This window comes from Ranitomeya variabilis, chromosome 6 (assembly GCF_051348905.1).
Source record: "Ranitomeya variabilis isolate aRanVar5 chromosome 6, aRanVar5.hap1, whole genome shotgun sequence".
Taxonomy (NCBI): Eukaryota; Metazoa; Chordata; class Amphibia; order Anura; family Dendrobatidae; genus Ranitomeya; species Ranitomeya variabilis.
Genome location: NC_135237.1, coordinates 550,282,363 through 550,302,074, shown reverse-complemented (window position 1 = coordinate 550,302,074; position 19,712 = coordinate 550,282,363). Strand labels below are relative to the sequence as shown.

The 19,712-nt window shown below is 46.6% G+C and overlaps 1 protein-coding gene across 1 annotated transcript in view; it reads left to right on the top strand.

Moving 5' to 3' along the window:
* LOC143783063 (CMP-N-acetylneuraminate-beta-galactosamide-alpha-2,3-sialyltransferase 1-like) overlaps positions 1–19,712 on the top strand; it is a 59,866-nt gene that overhangs the window by 27,889 nt on the left and 12,265 nt on the right. The window contains exon 3 of the mRNA XM_077271268.1: positions 5,777–5,956. Coding sequence (XP_077127383.1) covers positions 5,777–5,956 — 180 coding nt within the window. The remainder of the gene's footprint in view (positions 1–5,776; positions 5,957–19,712) is intronic.

Here is a 19,712-nt window from a genome sequence, read left to right as displayed (position 1 = left end):
TCGCCCCCCCTCCTCCTCTTCCTCCTCCTCCTGCAGAAGCGAGAGCTCGTCCGCAGACCGCAGTCGCACATCCACTCCATCCGCAGCTGCCACTGTTGCCCACCAGGTGTGCCATTATGGGACAGCTAGTGGCAAGCGTCAGCAGGCTGTATTGGCAATTAAGTGTTTGGGCGACAACAGACACACCGCGGAAGTTCTGTCCGAGTTCTTGCACCAAGAAACTCAGTCATGGCTGGGCACTGTACATCTTGAGGCAGGCAAGGTAGTGAGTGATAACGGAAGGAATTTCATGGCTGCCATAGCCCTTTCCCAACTGAAACACATTCCTTGCCTGGCTCACACCTTAAACCTGGTGGTGCAGTGCTTCCTGAAAAGTTATCCGGGGTTACCCGACCTGCTCCTCAAAGTGCGCAGACTTTGCTCACATATCCGCCGTTCGCCCGTACACTCCAGCCGTATGCAGAACTATCAGCGGTCTTTGAACCTTCCCCAGCATTGCCTAATCATCGACATTTCAACAAGGTGGAACTCCACACTGCACATGCTTCAGAGAGTGTGCGAACAGAGGCGTGCTGTTATGTATTTGTGGGAGGATACACGGGCAGGCAGTTGGATGGCAGACATGGAGTTGTCAGGTGTGCAGTGGTCGAAGCTACAAGACCTGTGTCAAGTCCTTCAGTGTTTTGAGGAATGCACACGGCTGGTTAGTGCAGACAACGCCATAATAAGCATGAGCATCCCCCTAATGCGTCTGCTGATGCAAAGTTTGACGCACATAAAGGAGCAGGGGTCTGCAGCCGAGGAAGAGGAAAGCCTTGATGACAGTCAGCCATTGTCTGGTCAGGGCCGTGTAGAGGACGCGGTAGCGGGCGAAGAGGAGGAGGAGGATGAGGAGGATGATGGGGATGAGTACTTTTTTAATGAGGAAGCTTCTCCTGGGCCAACAGAAATTAGTGGCGTTGCAAGGCCGGGTTCTGTTTTTTTAAGTGAGACAAGTGACGTAGATTTGCCTGTAACTGCCCCTCAAACCAGCACAACCGCAGATTTGACAACTGGAACTTTGGCCCACATGGCGGATTATGCCTTACGTATCCTCAAAAAGGACTCACGCATTATTAAAATGATGAGCGATGACGATTACTGGTTGGCCTGCATCCTTGACCCTCGCTATAAAGGCAAATTGCAAAATATCCTGCCACATGAGAACCTCGAACAAATATTAGCAACCAAACAAGCAACTCTTGTAGACCGTTTGATTCAGGCATTCCCAGCACACAGCGCCGGTGATGGTTCTCACACAAGCTGCAGGGGGCTACAGGACAGAGGTGTTAGAGGTGCACAGATCAGAAGTGGCGTTGTACAGAGGGGTTTTCTGACCAGGTTGTGGAGTGATTTCGCAATGACCGCAGACAGGACAGGTACTGCAGCATCTATTCAAAGTGACAGGAGACAACAGTTGTCCAGTATGGTTACTAACTATTTTTCATCCCTTATCGATGTTCTCCCTCAAGCGTCATTCCCATTTGATTACTGGGCATCCAAATTAGACACCTGGCCAGAATTGGCAGAATATGCATTGCAGGAGCTTGCTTGCCCAGCAGCTAGTGTGCTATCAGAAAGAGTATTCAGTGCTGCTGGTTCAATATTAACCGAAAAAAGGACTCGTCTGGCTACCCAAAATGTGGATGATCTCACCTTCATTAAAATGAACCACTCCTGGATTTCAAATTATTTTGCCCCACCTTTCCCGGCTGACACCTAGCTTTCCTATAAAAAGGTCTTGCTTGTGGACTGGTCTTACTGAGTGTTAAAATCTCTTAATTTGCAGCAGCTGTTTGTCCAGCATACGACATGTTTACACCTCCCCCAATGGGAAAAATCCCCCCACGGGGCCGTGGTCTCGCCACTTGGCGCAAGCACCCGTTACAGTGCTGTTTGTCTGAAGAGGTGGGTGTGCCCGCTTTTGGTCGACGGCACTGCCACTGGGTCCCTCATAGTACAATGTAGTGTCTCTGGCGGTGGTGGTGCGCACCCAACGTCAGACACACCGTTGTAACATGAGGGGCCCTGGGACGGTACCGCCGGCCACAAGAGAGTTCCCCCACCCCCCCAGCTCAAACTGTGCTCTACCACGTGCAAAATTATCTCGCACAGCTCCACCAATGTTTAGTCTATGCGCTGACATCATTCAATGCCTGGCACTGACAATACCAATTTGTTGACATCTATGATGCTAGTTAAAGTAGTCTGGGTCAGTGTCCTATATTGACACTAGTAAATACTAAGTTACTGCCAAATTACTTTGTCAGAAACTCAGCAGATGAGCCCACCCCTGTACCTAAGCATGCCACCCTTTTTTTTTTTTTTTTGTTGTTGATTTGCGAGACATTAACATCTATTTATTTTTTGTGAGTACTAACTGTGTCAGACACTCCTTGCAATCCTCCTCCGCTGACCACAATGCTGCCTGCCTGTGTATCCATGTAACCGATGTAAAACTGCCATGAGCCTATTTTTTGTTATTTTAGGCCTTCGTTAGCCTGTCTGCGGTCACTCCTTGCAATACTCCTCCGCTGACCACAATGCTGCCTGTGTATCCATGTAACCGATTTAAAACTGCCATGAGCCTATTTTTTGTTATGTTAGGCCTTCGTTAGCCTGTCTGCGTTCACTCCTTGCAATACTCCTCCGCTGACCACAATGCTGCCTGTGTATCCATGTAACCGATTTAAAACTGCCATGAGCCTATTTTTTGTTATGTTAGGCCTTCGTTAGCCTGTCTGCGGTCCCTCCTTGCAATCCTCCTCCACTGATCACACCAATGCTGCCCGTGTACCCCTGGAACCTATTTAAAAGTTCATAGAGCCTAGTTATATATTTTATTTAATATTAATAAAGCCATGATGGACTACGCTGTACCACGCTACGAGCTACCCAGTCGGCACTTCTTTTCTAGAAAAGCCATCCCAACCCTCCACCAGCATGTAAAAGACCGCATTGTCCATGCACTCTGGCAATCTGTGAGTACAAAGGTGCACCTGACAACAGACGCATGGACCTGTAGGTTACGTGTCCATTACAGCGCAATGGGTTAATGTGGTGGATGCATGGTCCACAGGGGACAGCCTACTAAGTCTGTCTGTAGTCCCTAATTCAAATTGTCCTCCACTGTCTAAATCTGAGCTTCAACCTTCAGGCTCTCATTAAGTGCTTTTTTAACCAAAAATTGGTGGTTGGGGCCTACTGACGGTGTCTGCCCCTCCCTGGTGTTTTCCCTCAACTGAATAAAGCTGAGCTTCAACCTTCTGGCTTTCGGCCTATAGTATCAGATATTAAACTGCATTTGGCCTTCAACTTTGGTTACGGCCTACTAACGGTGTCTGCCCCTCCCTGGTGTTTTTCCTCAACTGAATAAAGCTGAGCTTCAACCTTCTGGCTTTCGGCCTATAGTATCAGATATTAAACTGCATTTGGCCTTCAACTTTGGTTACGGCCTACTAACGGTGTCTGCCCCTCCCTGGTGTTTTTCCTCAACTGAATAAAGCTGAGCTTCAACCTTCTGGCTTTCGGCCTATAGTATCAGATATTAAACTGCATTTGGCCTTCAACTTTGGTTACGGCCTACTAACGGTGTCTGCCCCTCCCTGGTGTTTTTCCTCAACTGAATAAAGCTGAGCTTCAACCTTCTGGCTTTCGGCCTATAGTATCAGATATTAAACTGCATTTGGCCTTCAACTTTGGTTACGGCCTACTAACGGTGTCTGCCCCTCCCTGGTGTTTTTCCTCAACTGATAAAGCTGAGCTTCAACCTTCTGGCTCTCATTAAGTGCTGTTTTTTAAAAAATTGGTGTTTAGGGCCTACTAACGGTGTCTATCCCCTCCCTGGTGTTTTCCCTCAACTGAATAAAGCTGAGCTTCAACCTTCTGGCTCTCATTAAGTGCTGTTTTTTTAAAAAATTGGTGGTTAGGGCCTACTAATGGTGTCTGCCCCTCCCTGGTGTTTTCCCTCAACTGAATAAAGCTGAGCTTCAACCTTCTGGCTCTCATTAAGTGCTGTTTTTTAAAAAATTGGTGGTTAGGGCCTACTGACGGTGTCTGCCCCTCCCTGGTGTTTTTCCTCAACTGAATAAAGCTGAGCTTCAACCTTCTGGCTTTCGGCCTATAGTATCAGATATTAAACTGCATTTGGCCTTCAACTTTGGTTACGGCCTACTAACGGTGTCTGCCCCTCCCTGGTGTTTTTCCTCAACTGAATAAAGCTGAGCTTCAACCTTCTGGCTCTCATTAAGTGCTGTTTTTTAAAAAATTGGTGGTTAGGGCCTACTAACGGTGTCTGCCCCTCCCTGGTGTTTTTCCTCAACTGAATAAAGCTGAGCTTCAACCTTCTGGCTTTCGGCCTATAGTATCAGATATTAAACTGCATTTGGCCTTCAACTTTGGTTACGGCCTACTAACGGTGTCTGCCCCTCCCTGGTGTTTTTCCTCAACTGAATAAAGCTGAGCTTCAACCTTCTGGCTTTCGGCCTATAGTATCAGATATTAAACTGCATTTGGCCTTCAACTTTGGTTACGGCCTACTAACGGTGTCTGCCCCTCCCTGGTGTTTTTCCTCAACTGAATAAAGCTGAGCTTCAACCTTCTGGCTTTTGGCCTACAGTAGCAGATATTAAACTGCATTTGGCCTACTAGTGTGGTTGGGCCCTTAAAACAGTGTCTGCTGCTCCTGGGTTTGCTACTCCACTGAACAAAGCAATGCCGCCTGTTTAGTCCTGTTACCAATTTTGAACTGCATTTAGCCTACTTTATTCTTTGGCCCTATATCTCTTTCCTCCTCATCCTGCCCATTGCCCAGCCACTGCTAGATGAGTCTGCTGGTACATTGACCTAGACCACTACATTCCCCTTGCACTCTACACAGCCAGAATCTGACCCTGCTGAAAGTAAGGTTCCCCTTCCCGCATGTTATACCACCTTACACAGGGACAAAGAGGAAGGTGCAGATGAAAGTGCAGGTTCCTTCATCAGGTGGGGGGGGGGCATACTCGTTGGCGACGTCACTGGCACAGGGCCCCTCAGAGTACGCAAAAGTGTCGCTGCCGGTGGGAGGCGCCCCCGCCGTGCAAACACATCGCTGTACTTTGAGGGGCCCTGTGCCAGTGCCAATGCGAACGAGTGGGCCTCCCCTGCTTGCTCAGGATCACAGCACTTGCAACGTTGAAATACTTACCTCTCCCTGCTCCACCGCCGTGACGTAGTCAACGTTTCCTGGGCCCACTAAAACCTTGAACCAGCCCTACCCCCCACAACTTTTGCCAAATGACCCCCAATTTCCAGTGCCCAACTATTATTATAAAGTTAATTAAGATTGACAAGCTTCAGAAACAAGAATGGATGTTTTTGGCATTAAAATGGGCACTGTAGGTGTTTTCCTGGCCTCCACTCACTGCCGACTATGCTTCCCCATTGACTTGCATTGGGTTTCGTGTTTCGGTCGATCCCCGACTTTTAGCGATAATCGGCCGACTTCACTCGACTCGACTCTGGACTAAGTCGGGTTTCACAAAACCCGACTCGATCTTAAAAAAATGAAAGTCGCTCAACCCTAATATTCGCTTTTACTGAAAGCAGCAAAATGTCTCATCCATACTCTGCTGCAAAGTAAATCAAGAACTTGTAAAGTTTTGACAGAATGAAGCTTCATTTATAGAAAACTCCTCCAGCTTCATTCTTTTAATACAATGTCTCTGAGTCTGACCAGAATCTGTTTTTCCTTCAGGATGAACCGTGCTCCCACTGCAAAATTTGAGAAGGACGTTGGGAATAAGACCACTCACCACTTTCTGTACCCGGAGAGCATGCAAGATCTGCGGGATGACATCAGCATGGTCCTCATTCCTTTCAAGACCCTCGATCTACAGTGGATCGTCAGCGCTCTGACCAATGGGAACATAAGCTTGTAAGTCACATTGCGTCATCAGGCATCTACACGCCGCTGTCTTACCGCCAAACGGCCGTGACATCGTCTTGCACTTGTATCTCCAGGAAGACTCAGCTCTAGTTATTCCGGAAGACATTAATCTGATTAGCACCATATTTGCATCAGTAATGTGTTACTTGGCATCCAGTCATACACCATGCAAGCTCAGTACCGTCTGTCTACAGATCGCTGGGAGTGTGATACACAGGAGATGGGGAGATACGAACCAAAACATTTAACATTCTACAATACTGCCCCTATGTACAGAAATATAACTAATATAACACTTCCTCAATGTACAAGAATAGAACTACTATAATACTGACCCTATGTACAAGAATATATCTACGATAATACTGCCCCTATATACAAGAATATAACTACTATAATACTGCTCCTATGTACAAGAATATAACTGCTATAATACTGCCATCTATGAACAAGAATATAACTAGTATAATACTGCCCCTATGTACAAGAATATAACTATTATAATACTGCTCCTATGTACAAGAATATAACTACTATAATACTGCCTCTATGTACAAGAATATAACTACCATAATACTGCCCTTATGTACAAGAATATAACTACCATAATACTGCCCTTATGTACAAGAATATAACTACTATAATACTGCTCCTATGTACAAGAATATAACTACTATAATACTGCCCCTATGTACAAGAATATAACTACCATAATACTGCCCTTATGTACAAGAATATAACTACTATAATACTGCTCCTATGTACAAGAATATAACTACTATAATACTGCCCCTATGTACAAGAATATAACTACTATAATACTGCCCCTATGTACAAGAATATAACTACTATAATACTGCTCCTATGTACAAGAATATAACTACTATAATACTGCCCCTATGTACAAGAATATAACTACTATAATACTGCTCCCTATGTACAAGAATATAACTACCATAATACTGCCCCTATGTACAAGAATATAACTACTATAATACTGCTCCTATGTACAAGAATATAACTACTATAATACTGCTCCTATGTACAAGAATATAACTACTATAATACTGCTCCTTTGTACAAGAATATAACTACTATAATACTGCCCCCTGTGTACAAGAATATAACTACTATAATACTGCTCCTATGTACAAGAATATAACTACCATAATACTGCCCTTATGTACAAGAATATAACTACTATAATACTGCTCCTATGTACAAGAATATAACTACTATAATACTGCCTCTATGTACAAGAATATAACTACCATAATACTGCCCTTATGTACAAGAATATAACTACTATAATACTGCTCCTATGTACAAGAATATAACTGCTATAACACTGCCCCTATGTACAAGAATATAACTACTATAATACTGCTCCTATGTACAAGAATATAACTACTATAATACTGCTCCATATGTACAAGAATATAACTACTATAATACTGCTCCCTTTGTACAAGAATATAACTACTATAATACTGCTCCTATGTACAAGAATATAACTACTATAATACTGTCCCTATGTACAAGAATATAACTACTATAATACTGTCCCTATGTACAAGAATATAACTACTATAATACTGCCCCTATGTATAAGAATATAAATGTGCAAAAAGAAAAGGCTATAAGAAGCCACAGCCAGCTCACCAATCCAGGCAGGTGCACGGAACATCATCCTGGACTAAGATGGATATACATAACGAAGTGAGGAAGGCGTTCCAGCTCCATAAAATTCAAATGCTTTATTTCTCCATTAAAAATTGGTGTAGTACAAACAGTCCTTGCCTTAGCGCAAAAGTCCAAGTACAGAGTACATGCGACTAGGGTTGAGCGAAACGGGTCGATCATTTTCAAAAGTCGCCGACTTTTGGCTAAGTCGGCGTCTCATGAAACCCGATCCGACCCCTGTGCTTGTCGGCCATGCGGCACGCGACTTTCGCGCCAAAGTCGCGTTTCAATGACGCGAAAAGCGCCATTTCTCAGCCAATGAAGGTGAACGCAGAGTGTGGGCAGCGTGATGACATAGATCCTGGTCCCCACCATCTTAGAGAAGGGCATTGCAGTGATTGGCTTGCTGTCTGCGGCGTCACAGGGGCTATAAAGGGGCGTTCCCGCCGACCGCCATCTTACTGCTGCTGATCTGAGCTTAGGGACAGGTTGCTGCCGCTTCGTCAGAAGCAGGGAGAGCGTTAGGCAGGGTCCACTAACCACCAAACCACTTGTGCTGCAGCGATTTCCACTGTCCAACACCACCTTCGGTGTGCAGGGACTGTGGAAGCTATTTTTTTTTTTTTTTCCCCTCAGCGCTGTAGCTCATTGGGCTGCCCTAGAAGGCTCCGTGATAGCTGTATTGCTGTGTGTACGCCACTGTGGAAACCAACTGCTTTTTTCAAAGCACATATCCTCTTGTTCCTTCCTTTCTGCACAGCTATCTTTTTTGTTTGTCCACACTTTTTATTTAATTTGTGCATCAGTCCACTCCTATTGCTGCCTGCCATACCTGGCTTAGATTACTGCAGGGAGATAGTAATTGTAGGACAGTCCCTGTTTTTTTTTTTTTTTTTTTGTGGGAGATTAAGATTGGCATTTCTGCTACAGTGCCATCCCTGTGTGTGCCATCTCTCACTGAGTGGGCCATAGAAAGCCTATTTATTTTTTCCGTGATTTGTGTTCTAAATTCTACCTCAACACAAAAACACTACATCAATCAGTGGGAGAAAAATATTGGCCTCAGTCAGGGCTTGTGTGCCACTGCTGTGTGTGCTATCTCTCATTCAGTGGGCTATAGAAAGGCTATTTTTTTTTTTTTTTTTTAATATTATTTGGTTTCTAAAGTCTCCCTGAAAAAAAAAAAAAAACCTAAAAAAACAGTGGGAGAGTAATATTGCCCTTTCAGCTTGTGTGCCAGTCTTGACTCCTGGGTGTGCCACCTCTCCCTCTCATTCAGTGGGCCATAGAAAGCCTATTTATTTTTTTTTTTAAATATTATTGGGTTTCTAAAGTCTCCCTTAAAAAACAAAAAATACATAAAAAAACAGTGGGAGAGTAATATTGCCCTTTCAGCTTGTGCGCCAGTCTTGACTCCTGGGTGTGCCACCTCTCTCTCTCTAATTGTGGGCCATAGAAAGCCTTTTTTTTTTTTTTTTTTTTTAATATTATTTGGTTTCTAAAGTCTCCCTGAGAAAAAAAAATAAATAAATTAGGTGGGAGATTAATATTGACATTAGTGCTTGAGTGACAGTCCTGCGTGTGTGTCATCTCTGTGATTTTGTGCCACAGAAAACAGAGTGTGTAACATTGTGCCTGATTTTCCTTGTGGTCTCACCAACCTGTTAAGGGATATTGAAATCATACTGAAGTTATAGCTCACCGTGTAAGTTGTTTGACAGCAACAAATAAAGTTACTTTGGTTAAGATTTTAAAACAATGAGGAAGTCTGGTGCAAGAGGTCGTCGTGGGCGTTCATTGTCAGCTGGTAATGATGGTAGTGGTAGTGGAGCATCAGGTGGTCGTGGGGATAAAAATATTCCACCTAAGTCTGGAGCTGTGGAGCCAGTTTCGTCGTCAGGCTACACAAGGCCTCGAACGCTCTCTTTTCTGGGAGTAGGAAAACCGCTTTTAAAGGCGGAGCAGCAACAGCAAGTTTTGGCTTACATTGCAGACTCAGCCTCTAGCTCTTTTGCCTCCTCTTCCGAAACTGGTAAATGTAAAAGCAGCGCGTCGCTTGTGGATGTTCACGGTCAGGGACAAGTCGCTTCCTTGTCCTCCTCAGCAAAAACTACAACAAGAGAGAAGGATGCAGCAGGCGACACAACGGGTCACTCCATGGAGCTCTTTACACATACCGTCCCTGGCTTAGAAAGTGAAACATTTAACAGGCCATGCCCATTACAAGTATATTCTGACATGGAGTGCACTGATGCACAGCCACAGCCAGAGTACTATGCTGCTCCTTTGACTCAGACCACCACATTGCCCTCTCAGGGTACAGATCCACAATCAGACCCTGATGAGACTATGTTGCCCCGCCACGAACGCTATACCACCGACCGACACAGTGACACAGACGAAGTTGCACACGAGCTCGAAGAGGAGGTAATAGATGACCCAGTTATTGACCCCGATTGGCAGCCATTGGGGGAACAGGGTGCAGGCGGCAGTAGTTCAGAAGCGGAGGTGGAGGAGGGGCCGCAGCAGGCATCAACATCGCAACAGGTTCCATCTGCCGGGCCCGTATCTGGCCCAAAACGCGTGTCAAAGCCAAAACCTGTTGGAGCACAGCGTTGCCATCCGGTTAAAGCTCAGTCTGCAATCCCTGAAAAGGGATCCGAGTCTAGGAAGAGTGCAGTCTGGCATTTTTTTAAACAACATCCAACTGATCAGCGCAAAGTCATCTGTCAAAAATGTTCAACTAGCTTAAGCAGAGGTCAGAATCTGAAAAGTCTAAATACTAGTTGCATGCATAGACACTTAACCACCATGCATTTTCAAGCCTGGACTAACTACCAAACGTCCCTCAAGGTTGTAGCACCCTCGGCCAATGAAGCTAGTCAGCAACGCAACATCCCTTCCGTCACTGTAAGGCCACCATTTTCCGCACCACCGGCAGTATCTGTGCAGGTTTCTTTGCCAGCCAAAAGCAGTCAGGGTCAGGGAATCACCAGTTTTGTAGGAGGAAATATTGCATCTAGGGCACCGGCGGAAACAATACCGTCTCCAACCGTCTCTCAGTCTGCCATGTACACCGGCACACCCGAAAGTTCCACGATCTCCAGCTCTCCAGTCCAGCTCACCCTACATGAGACTCTGGTTAGAAAAAGGAAGTACTTATCCTCGCATCCGCGTACACAGTGTTTTAACGCCCACATAGCTAGACTAATCTCGTTAGAGATGATGCCCTACCGGTTAGTTGAAAGCGAAGCTTTCAAAGCCCTGATGGAGTACGCTGAACCACGATACGAGCTACCCAGTCGACACTTTTTTTCCAGAAAAGCCATCCCAGCCCTGCACCAGCATGTTAAACAGCGCATCGTCCATGCACTCAGGCAATCTGTGAGTACAAAGGTGCACCTGACTACAGATGCATGGACCAGTAGGCATGGCCAGGGACGTTATGTGTCCATCACGGCACACTGGGTGAATGTGGTGGATGCAGGGTCCACAGGCGACATCAATTTAGGGACAGTTGTGCCTAGCCCACGGTCTAGGAAACAGTTGGCTGTAGGCGTTCGCACCCCCTCCTCCTCCTCCTCCTCGTCCTCCTGCAGAAGCTACAGCTCTTCCACAGAACGCAGTCTGCCAACCACTCCATCGGCAGATGACACTGTTGCACACCAGTTGTCCCATTATGGGCCAGCTACTGCCAAGCGTCAGCAGGCTGTATTGGCTATGAAGTGCTTGGGCGACAACAGACACACCGCGGAAGTTCTGTCCGAGTTCTTGCAACAAGAAACGCAGTCGTGGCTGGGCACAGTAGATCTTGAGGCAGGCAAGGTAGTGAGTGATAACGGAAGGAATTTCATGGCTGCCATCTCCCTTTCCCAACTGAAACACATTCCTTGCCTGGCTCACACCTTAAACCTGGTGGTGCAGTGCTTATTGAAAACTTATCCTGGGTTCTCCGACCTGCTCCTCAAAGTGCGTGCACTTTGCTCACATATCCGACGTTCGCCTGTACACGCCAGCCGTATGCAGACCTATCAGCGGTCTTTGAACCTTCCCCAGCATCGCCTAATCATAGACGTTGCAACAAGGTGGAACTCAACACTGCACATGCTTCAGAGACTGTGCGAACAGAGGCGTGCTGTTATTTATTTGTGGGAGGATACACGGGCAGGCAGTAGGATGGCAGACATGGAGTTGTCAGGTGTGCAGTGGTCTAAGATACAAGACATGTGTCAAGTCCTTCAGTGTTTTGAGGAATGCACATGGCTGGTTAGTGCAGACAACGCCGTAATAAGCATGAGCATCCCCCTAATGCGTCTGCTGATGCAAAGTTTGACGCACATAAAGGAGCAGGCGTCTGCACCAGAGGAAGAGGAAAGCCTTGATGACAGTCAGCCATTGTCTGTTCAGGGCAGTGTACAGGACGAGGTAGCGGGCGAAGAGGAGGTGGAGGACGAGGAGGATGATGGGGATGAGTATATTTTTAATGCCGAACCTTTCCCGGGGGCACAGGAAATTGGTTGCGTGTCACGGCCGGGTTCTGGTTTTTTGAGGGACACAAGTGACGTAGATTTGCCTGCAACTGCCCCTCAACCAATCACAACCGGAGATTTGACAACTGGAACTTTGGCCCACATGGCGGATTATGCCTTACGTATCCTAAAAAGGGACACACGCATTACGAAAATGATGAACGATGACGATTACTGGTTGGCCTGCCTCCTTGATCCACGCTATAAAGGCAAATTGCAAAATATTATGCCACATGAGAACTTGGAACTAATATTAGCAACCAAACAATCAACTCTTGTTGACCGTTTGCTTCAGGCATTCCCAGCACACAGCGCACGTGATCGTTCTCACACGAGCTCCAGGGGGCAGCAGACTAGGAGTGTTAGGGGTGCACACATCAGAAGTGGCGTTGGACAGAGGGGTTTTCTGACCAGGTTGTGGAGTGATTTTGCTATGACCGCAGACAGGACAGGTACTGCTGCATCAATTGAAAGTGACAGGAGACAACATTTGTCCAGTATGGTTACTAACTATTTTTCATCCCTTATCGATGTTCTCCCTCAACCGTCATTCCCATTTGATTACTGGGCCTCCAAATTAGACACCTGGCCAGAATTGGCAGAATATGCATTGCAGGAGCTTGCTTGCCCGGCAGCAAGTGTCCTATCAGAAAGAGTATTCAGTGCTGCAGGTTCAATATTAACCGAAAAAAGGACTCGTCTGGCTACCCAAAATGTTGACGATCTAACATTCATTAAAATGAACCACAACTGGATTTCGAAATCTTTTGCCCCACCTTGCCCGGCCGACACCTAGCTTTCCTATGAAAGGCTCTTGCCTGTGAATTACTTTTCTAATGTCTAATTTGCTGCAGCTGATTGTACAGCATACGACATGTTTACACCTCCCTAAATGGCCAAACTCCCCACACGGGGCCGTGGTATCGCGACTTGGCGCAAGCACCCGTGAGACTGCTGTTTGTCTGAAGAGGTGGGTGTGCTCGCTTTTGGTTGACGGCATTGCTACTGGGTCCCTCATAGTACAATGTAGTGTCTCTGGCGGTGGTGGTGCGCACCCAACGTCAGACACACCGTTGTAACATGAGGGGCCCTGGGGCGGTCCCGCCGGCCTCTAGAGAGTTCCCCCCTACCCCAGCTCAAAATGTGCTCTACCACATGCAAAATTATGTCGCACAGCTCCACCAATCTTTAGTCTATTCGCTGACATCATTCAATGTCTGGCACTGACAATACAAATTTGTAGACATCTATGATGCAACTTAAAGTAGTCTGTGTCTGTGTCCTATATTGGCACCATTAAATAGTTACTGCCAAATTACTATGTCAGAAACTCAGCAGATGAGCCCACCCCTGTACCTAAGTATGCCACCTTTTTTTTTGTTTTGGTTGTTTTGCGAGACATTAACATCTATTTATATTTTGGGAGTACTGGGACAGACACTCCTTGCACTACTCCTCCACTCACCACCAAGCTGCCCGTGTATCCATGTAACCGCTGTAAAACTGCCATGAGCCTATTGTTTGTTATTTTAGGCCTTTGAAGCCTGTCTGCGGTCCCTCCTTCCACTAGTCCTCCACTGACCAGACCACTGCTGCCCGTGTACCCCTGGAACCAATTATAAAGTGCCTACAGCCAGCCCATTTTTTTATGTTAGGCCTTTGAAGCCTGTCTGCGGTCCCTCCTTCCACTAGTCCTCCACTGGCCAGACCACTGCTGCCCGTGTACCCCTGGAACCAATTATAAAGTGCCTACAGCCAGCCCATTTTTTTATGTTAGGCCTTTGAAGCCTGTCTGCGGTCCCTCCTTCCACTAGTCCTCCACTGGCCAGACCACTGCTGCCCGTGTACCCCTGGAACCAATTATAAAGTGCCTACAGCCAGCCCATTTTTTTATGTTAGGCCTTTGAAGCCTGTCTGCGGTCCCTCCTTCCACTAGTCCTCCACTGACCAGACCACTGCTGCCCGTGTACCCCTGGAACCAATTATAAAGTGCCTACAGCCAGCCCATTTTTTTATGTTAGGCCTTTGAAGCCTGTCTGCGGTCCCTCCTTCCACTAGTCCTCCACTGGCCAGACCACTGCTGCCCGTGTACCCCTGGAACCAATTATAAAGTGCCTACAGCCAGCCCATTTTTTTATGTTAGGCCTTTGAAGCCTGTCTGCGGTCCCTCCTTCCACTAGTCCTCCACTGACCAGACCACTGCTGCCCGTGTACCCCTGGAACCAATTATAAAGTGCCTACAGCCAGCCCATTTTTTTATGTTAGGCCTTTGAAGCCTGTCTGCGGTCCCTCCTTCCACTAGTCCTCCACTGGCCAGACCACTGCTGCCCGTGTACCCCTGGAACCAATTATAAAGTGCCTACAGCCAGCCCATTTTTTTATGTTAGGCCTTTGAAGCCTGTCTGCGGTCCCTCCTTCCACTAGTCCTCCACTGGCCAGACCACTGCTGCCCGTGTACCCCTGGAACCAATTATAAAGTGCCTACAGCCAGCCCATTTTTTTATGTTAGGCCTTTGAAGCCTGTCTGCGGTCCCTCCTTCCACTAGTCCTCCACTGGCCAGACCACTGCTGCCCGTGTACCCCTGGAACCAATTATAAAGTGCCTACAGCCAGCCCATTTTTTTATGTTAGGCCTTTGAAGCCTGTCTGCGGTCCCTCCTTCCACTAGTCCTCCACTGGCCAGACCACTGCTGCCCGTGTACCCCTGGAACCAATTATAAAGTGCCTACAGCCAGCCCATTTTTTTATGTTAGGCCTTTGAAGCCTGTCTGCGGTCCCTCCTTCCACTAGTCCTCCACTGGCCAGACCACTGCTGCCCGTGTACCCCTGGAACCAATTATAAAGTGCCTACAGCCAGCCCATTTTTTTATGTTAGGCCTTTGAAGCCTGTCTGCGGTCCCTCCTTCCACTAGTCCTCCACTGACCAGACCACTGCTGCCCGTGTACCCCTGGAACCAATTATAAAGTGCCTACAGCCAGCCCGTTTTTTTATGTTAGGCCTTTGAAGCCTGTCTGCGGTCCCTCCTTCCACTAGTCCTCCACTGGCCAGACCACTGCTGCCCGTGTACCCCTGGAACCAATTATAAAGTGCCTACAGCCAGCCCATTTTCTTATGTTAGGCCTTTGAAGCCTGTCTGCGGTCCCTACTTTAAATACTCCTCCACTGACCACCAAGCTGCCTGCCCGTCTATCCATGTAACCGCTGTAAAACTGCAATGAGCCTATTGTTTGTTATTTTAGGCCTTTGATAGCCTGTCTGCGGCCCCTACTTGCAATACTCCTCCACTGACCACAATGCTGCCTGGAGTGCCTGCCTGTGTATCCATGTAACCGATGTAAAACTGCCATGACTGCCTACTGTTTGTTATTTTAGGCCTTTGATAGCCTGTCTGCGGCCCCTACTTGCAATACTCCTCCACTGACCACAATGCTGCCTGGAGTGCCTGCCTGTGTATCCATGTAACCGATGTAAAACTGCCATGACTGCCTACTGTTTGTTATTTTAGGCCTTTGATAGCCTGTCTGCGGCCCCTACTTGCAATACTCCTCCACTGACCACAATGCTGCCTGGAGTGCCTGCCTGTGTATCCATGTAACCGATGTAAAACTGCCATGACTGCCTACTGTTTGTTATTTTAGGCCTTTGATAGCCTGTCTGCAGCCCCTACTTGCAATACTCCTCCACTGACCACACCAATGCTGCCCGTGTACCCCTGGAACCTATTTAAAAGTTCATAGAGCCTAGTTATATATTTTATTTACTATTAATAAGGCCATGATGGACTACGCTGTACCACGCTACAAGCTAACCAGTCGACACTTCTTTTGCGAGAAAAGCCATCCCAACCCTCCACCAGCATGTAGAAGACCGCATTGTCCATGCACTCTGGCAATCTGTGAGTACAAAGGTGCACCTGACAACAGACGCATGGACCTGTAGGCATGGCCACGGAAGATTACGTGTCCATTACGGCGCAATGGGTTGATGTGGTGGATGCATGGTCCACAGGGGACAGCCTACTAAGTCTGTCTGCAGTCCCTAATTCAAATTGTCCTCCACTGTCTAAATCGGAGCTTCCACCTTCTGGCTTTCGGCCTATAGTATCAGAAATTAAACTGCATTTGGCCTTCAACTTTGGTTAGGGCCTACTAACGGCTTCTGCCCCTCCCTGGTGTTGCCCTCAACTAAATAAAGCTGAGCTTCAACCTTCTGCTCCAAATTACCATTTTAAAAAATGCAATAGGCTTTTCCGGCCTACTAAAGGTGTCTGTCTGTGTGCCCCTGCCTGGTGTTGTCCTCAACTAAATAAAGCTGAGCTTCAAACTTCTGCTCCAAATTACCATTTTAAAAAATGCAATAGGCTTTTCCGGCCTACTAAAGGTGTCTGTCTGTGTGCCCCTGCCTGGTGTTGCCCTCAACTAAATAAAGCTGAGCTTCAACCTTCTGCTCCAAATTACCATTTTAAAAAATGCAATAGGCTTTTCCGGCCTACTAAAGGTGTCTGTCTGTGTGCCCCTGCCTGGTGTTGCCCTCAACTAAATAAAGCTGAGCTTCAACCTTCCGGCTCTCATTAAGTGGTTTTAAAAAAAAAAAATGGTGGTTAGGGCCTACTAACGGCTTCTGCCCCTCCCTGGTGTTGCCCTCAACTAAATAAAGCTGAGCTTCAACCTTCTGCTCCAAATTACCATTTTAAAAAATGCAATAGGCTTTTCCGGCCTACTAAAGGTGTCTGTCTGTGTGCCCCTGCCTGGTGTTGTCCTCAACTAAATAAAGCTGAGCTTCAACCTTCTGCTCCAAATTACCATTTTAAAAAATGCAATAGGCTTTTCCGGCCTACTAAAGGTGTCTGTCTGTGTGCCCCTGCCTGGTGTTGTCCTCAACTAAATAAAGCTGAGCTTCAACCTTCCGGCTCTCATTAAGTGGTTTTAAAAAAAAAAAATGGTGGTTAGGGCCTACTAACGGCTTCTGCCCCTCCCTGGTGTTGCCCTCAACTAAATAAAGCTGAGCTTCAACCTTCTGCTCCAAATTACCATTTTAAAAAATGCAATAGGCTTTTCCGGCCTACTAAAGGTGTCTGTCTGTGTGCCCCTGCCTGGTGTTGTCCTCAACTAAATAAAGCTGAGCTTCAACCTTCTGCTCCAAATTACCATTTTAAAAAATGCAATAGGCTTTTCCGGCCTACTAAAGGTGTCTGTCTGTGTGCCCCTGCCTGGTGTTGCCCTCAACTAAATAAAGCTGAGCTTCAACCTTCTGCTCCAAATTACCATTTTAAAAAATGCAATAGGCTTTTCCGGCCTACTAAAGGTGTCTGTCTGTGTGCCCCTGCCTGGTGTTGCCCTCAACTAAATAAAGCTGAGCTTCAACCTTCCGGCTCTCATTAAGTGGTTTTAAAAAAAAAAAATGGTGGTTAGGGCCTACTAACGGCTTCTGCCCCTCCCTGGTGTTGCCCTCAACTAAATAAAGCTGAGCTTCAACCTTCTGCTCCAAATTACCATTTTAAAAAATGCAATAGGCTTTTCCGGCCTACTAAAGGTGTCTGTCTGTGTGCCCCTGCCTGGTGTTGTCCTCAACTAAATAAAGCTGAGCTTCAACCTTCTGCTCCAAATTACCATTTTAAAAAATGCAATAGGCTTTTCCGGCCTACTAAAGGTGTCTGTCTGTGTGCCCCTGCCTGGTGTTGCCCTCAACTAAATAAAGCTGAGCTTCAACCTTCCGGCTCTCATTAAGTGGTTTTAAAAAAAAAAAATGGTGGTTAGGGCCTACTAACGGCTTCTGCCCCTCCCTGGTGTTGCCCTCAACTAAATAAAGCTGAGCTTCAACCTTCTGCTCCAAATTACCATTTTAAAAAATGCAATAGGCTTTTCCGGCCTACTAAAGGTGTCTGTCTGTGTGCCCCTGCCTGGTGTTGTCCTCAACTAAATAAAGCTGAGCTTCAACCTTCTGCTCCAAATTACCATTTTAAAAAATGCAATAGGCTTTTCCGGCCTACTAAAGGTGTCTGCCCCTCCCTGGTGTTGTCCTCAACTGAACAAAGCTGAGCTTCCACATTCTGGCTTTCGCCCTATACTATCAGATATTAAACTGCATTTGGCCTACTAGTGTGGTTAGGCCCTTGAAACAGTGTCTGCTGCTCTTGGGTTTGCTACTCCACTGAACAAAGCAATGCCGCCTGTTTAGTCCTGTTACCAATTTTGAACTGCATGTAGCCTACTTTATTCTTTGGCCCTATATCTGTTTCCTCCTCATCCTGCCCATTGCCCAGCCACTGCTAAATGAGTCTGCTGGTACATTGACCTAGACCACTACATTCCCCTTGTACTCTACACAGCCAGAATCTGACCCTGCTGAAAGTAAGGTTCCCCTTCCCGCATGTTATACCACCTTACACAGGGACAAAGAGGAAGGTGCAGATGAAAGTGCAGGTTCCTTCATCAGGTGGGGGGGCATACTCGTTGGCGACGTCACTGGCACAGGGCCCCTCAGAGTACGCAAAAGTGTCTCTGCTGGTGGGAGGCGCCCCCGCCATGCAAACACACCGCCGTACTTTGAGGGGCCCTGTGCCAGTGGCAATGCGAACGAGTGGGCCCCCCCCTGCTTGCTCAGGATCACAGCACTTGCAACGTTTAAATACTTACCTTTCCCTGCAACACCGCCGTGACGTAGTCCGCATTTCCTGGGCCCACGAAAAACTTGAGCCAGCCCTACTCCCCCCACAACTTTCCCCCAATTCCCTATGCCCAACTATTATTATACAGTTAATTAAGATTGGCAAGCTTCAGAAACAAGAATGGATGTTTTTGGCATTAAAATGGGTACTGTAGGTGTTTTCCTGGCCTCCACTCACTGCCGACTATGCTTCCCCATTGACTTGCATTGGGTTTCGTGTTTCGGTCGATCCCCGACTTTTAGCGATAATCGGCCGACTGCACTCGACTCGACTCTGGACAAAATCGGGTTTCCCAAAACCCTACTCGATCTTAAAAAAATGAAAGTCGCTCAACCCTACATGCGACGCGTTTCGATCGTACCCGATCTTAGTCAATGCATGATTTTCTGAGATTTGCAATGATTGTTATCTAGTGTTCATGGACCAATCCAGTGATCAATGCTGGTCACATGATTATTACCACAGGTCCTGGACGCATGAACTTCGCCGCAGCTGCGGAAATTGCACACAAGTGTGGTTAAAATACTGAATGACATATCATAAATATACATACAAAACAATCAACAATGCAAAGATTAATACAAAGATAAATTCAAAGAATAAGAATGGAATAAATTCAGCAGTAATGGTACATAATTTCATTTTTACGATTCAGGCCAAATGGATATCTGGTTCGCAAATTATATATCCAAAAAGCTTCTCTGGTTAGAAGCTGTCTTTTGATATCTCCACCCCGCTGTGACAGTTTAGTTTGTTCTATGCCCTGGATTGTCATCATAGATGTATTACCTGAGTGACACATGATAAAGTGTTTGGCAGCAGCTGATATATTTTTACCTTGGATATTAGTGCTTCCTAGGTCCC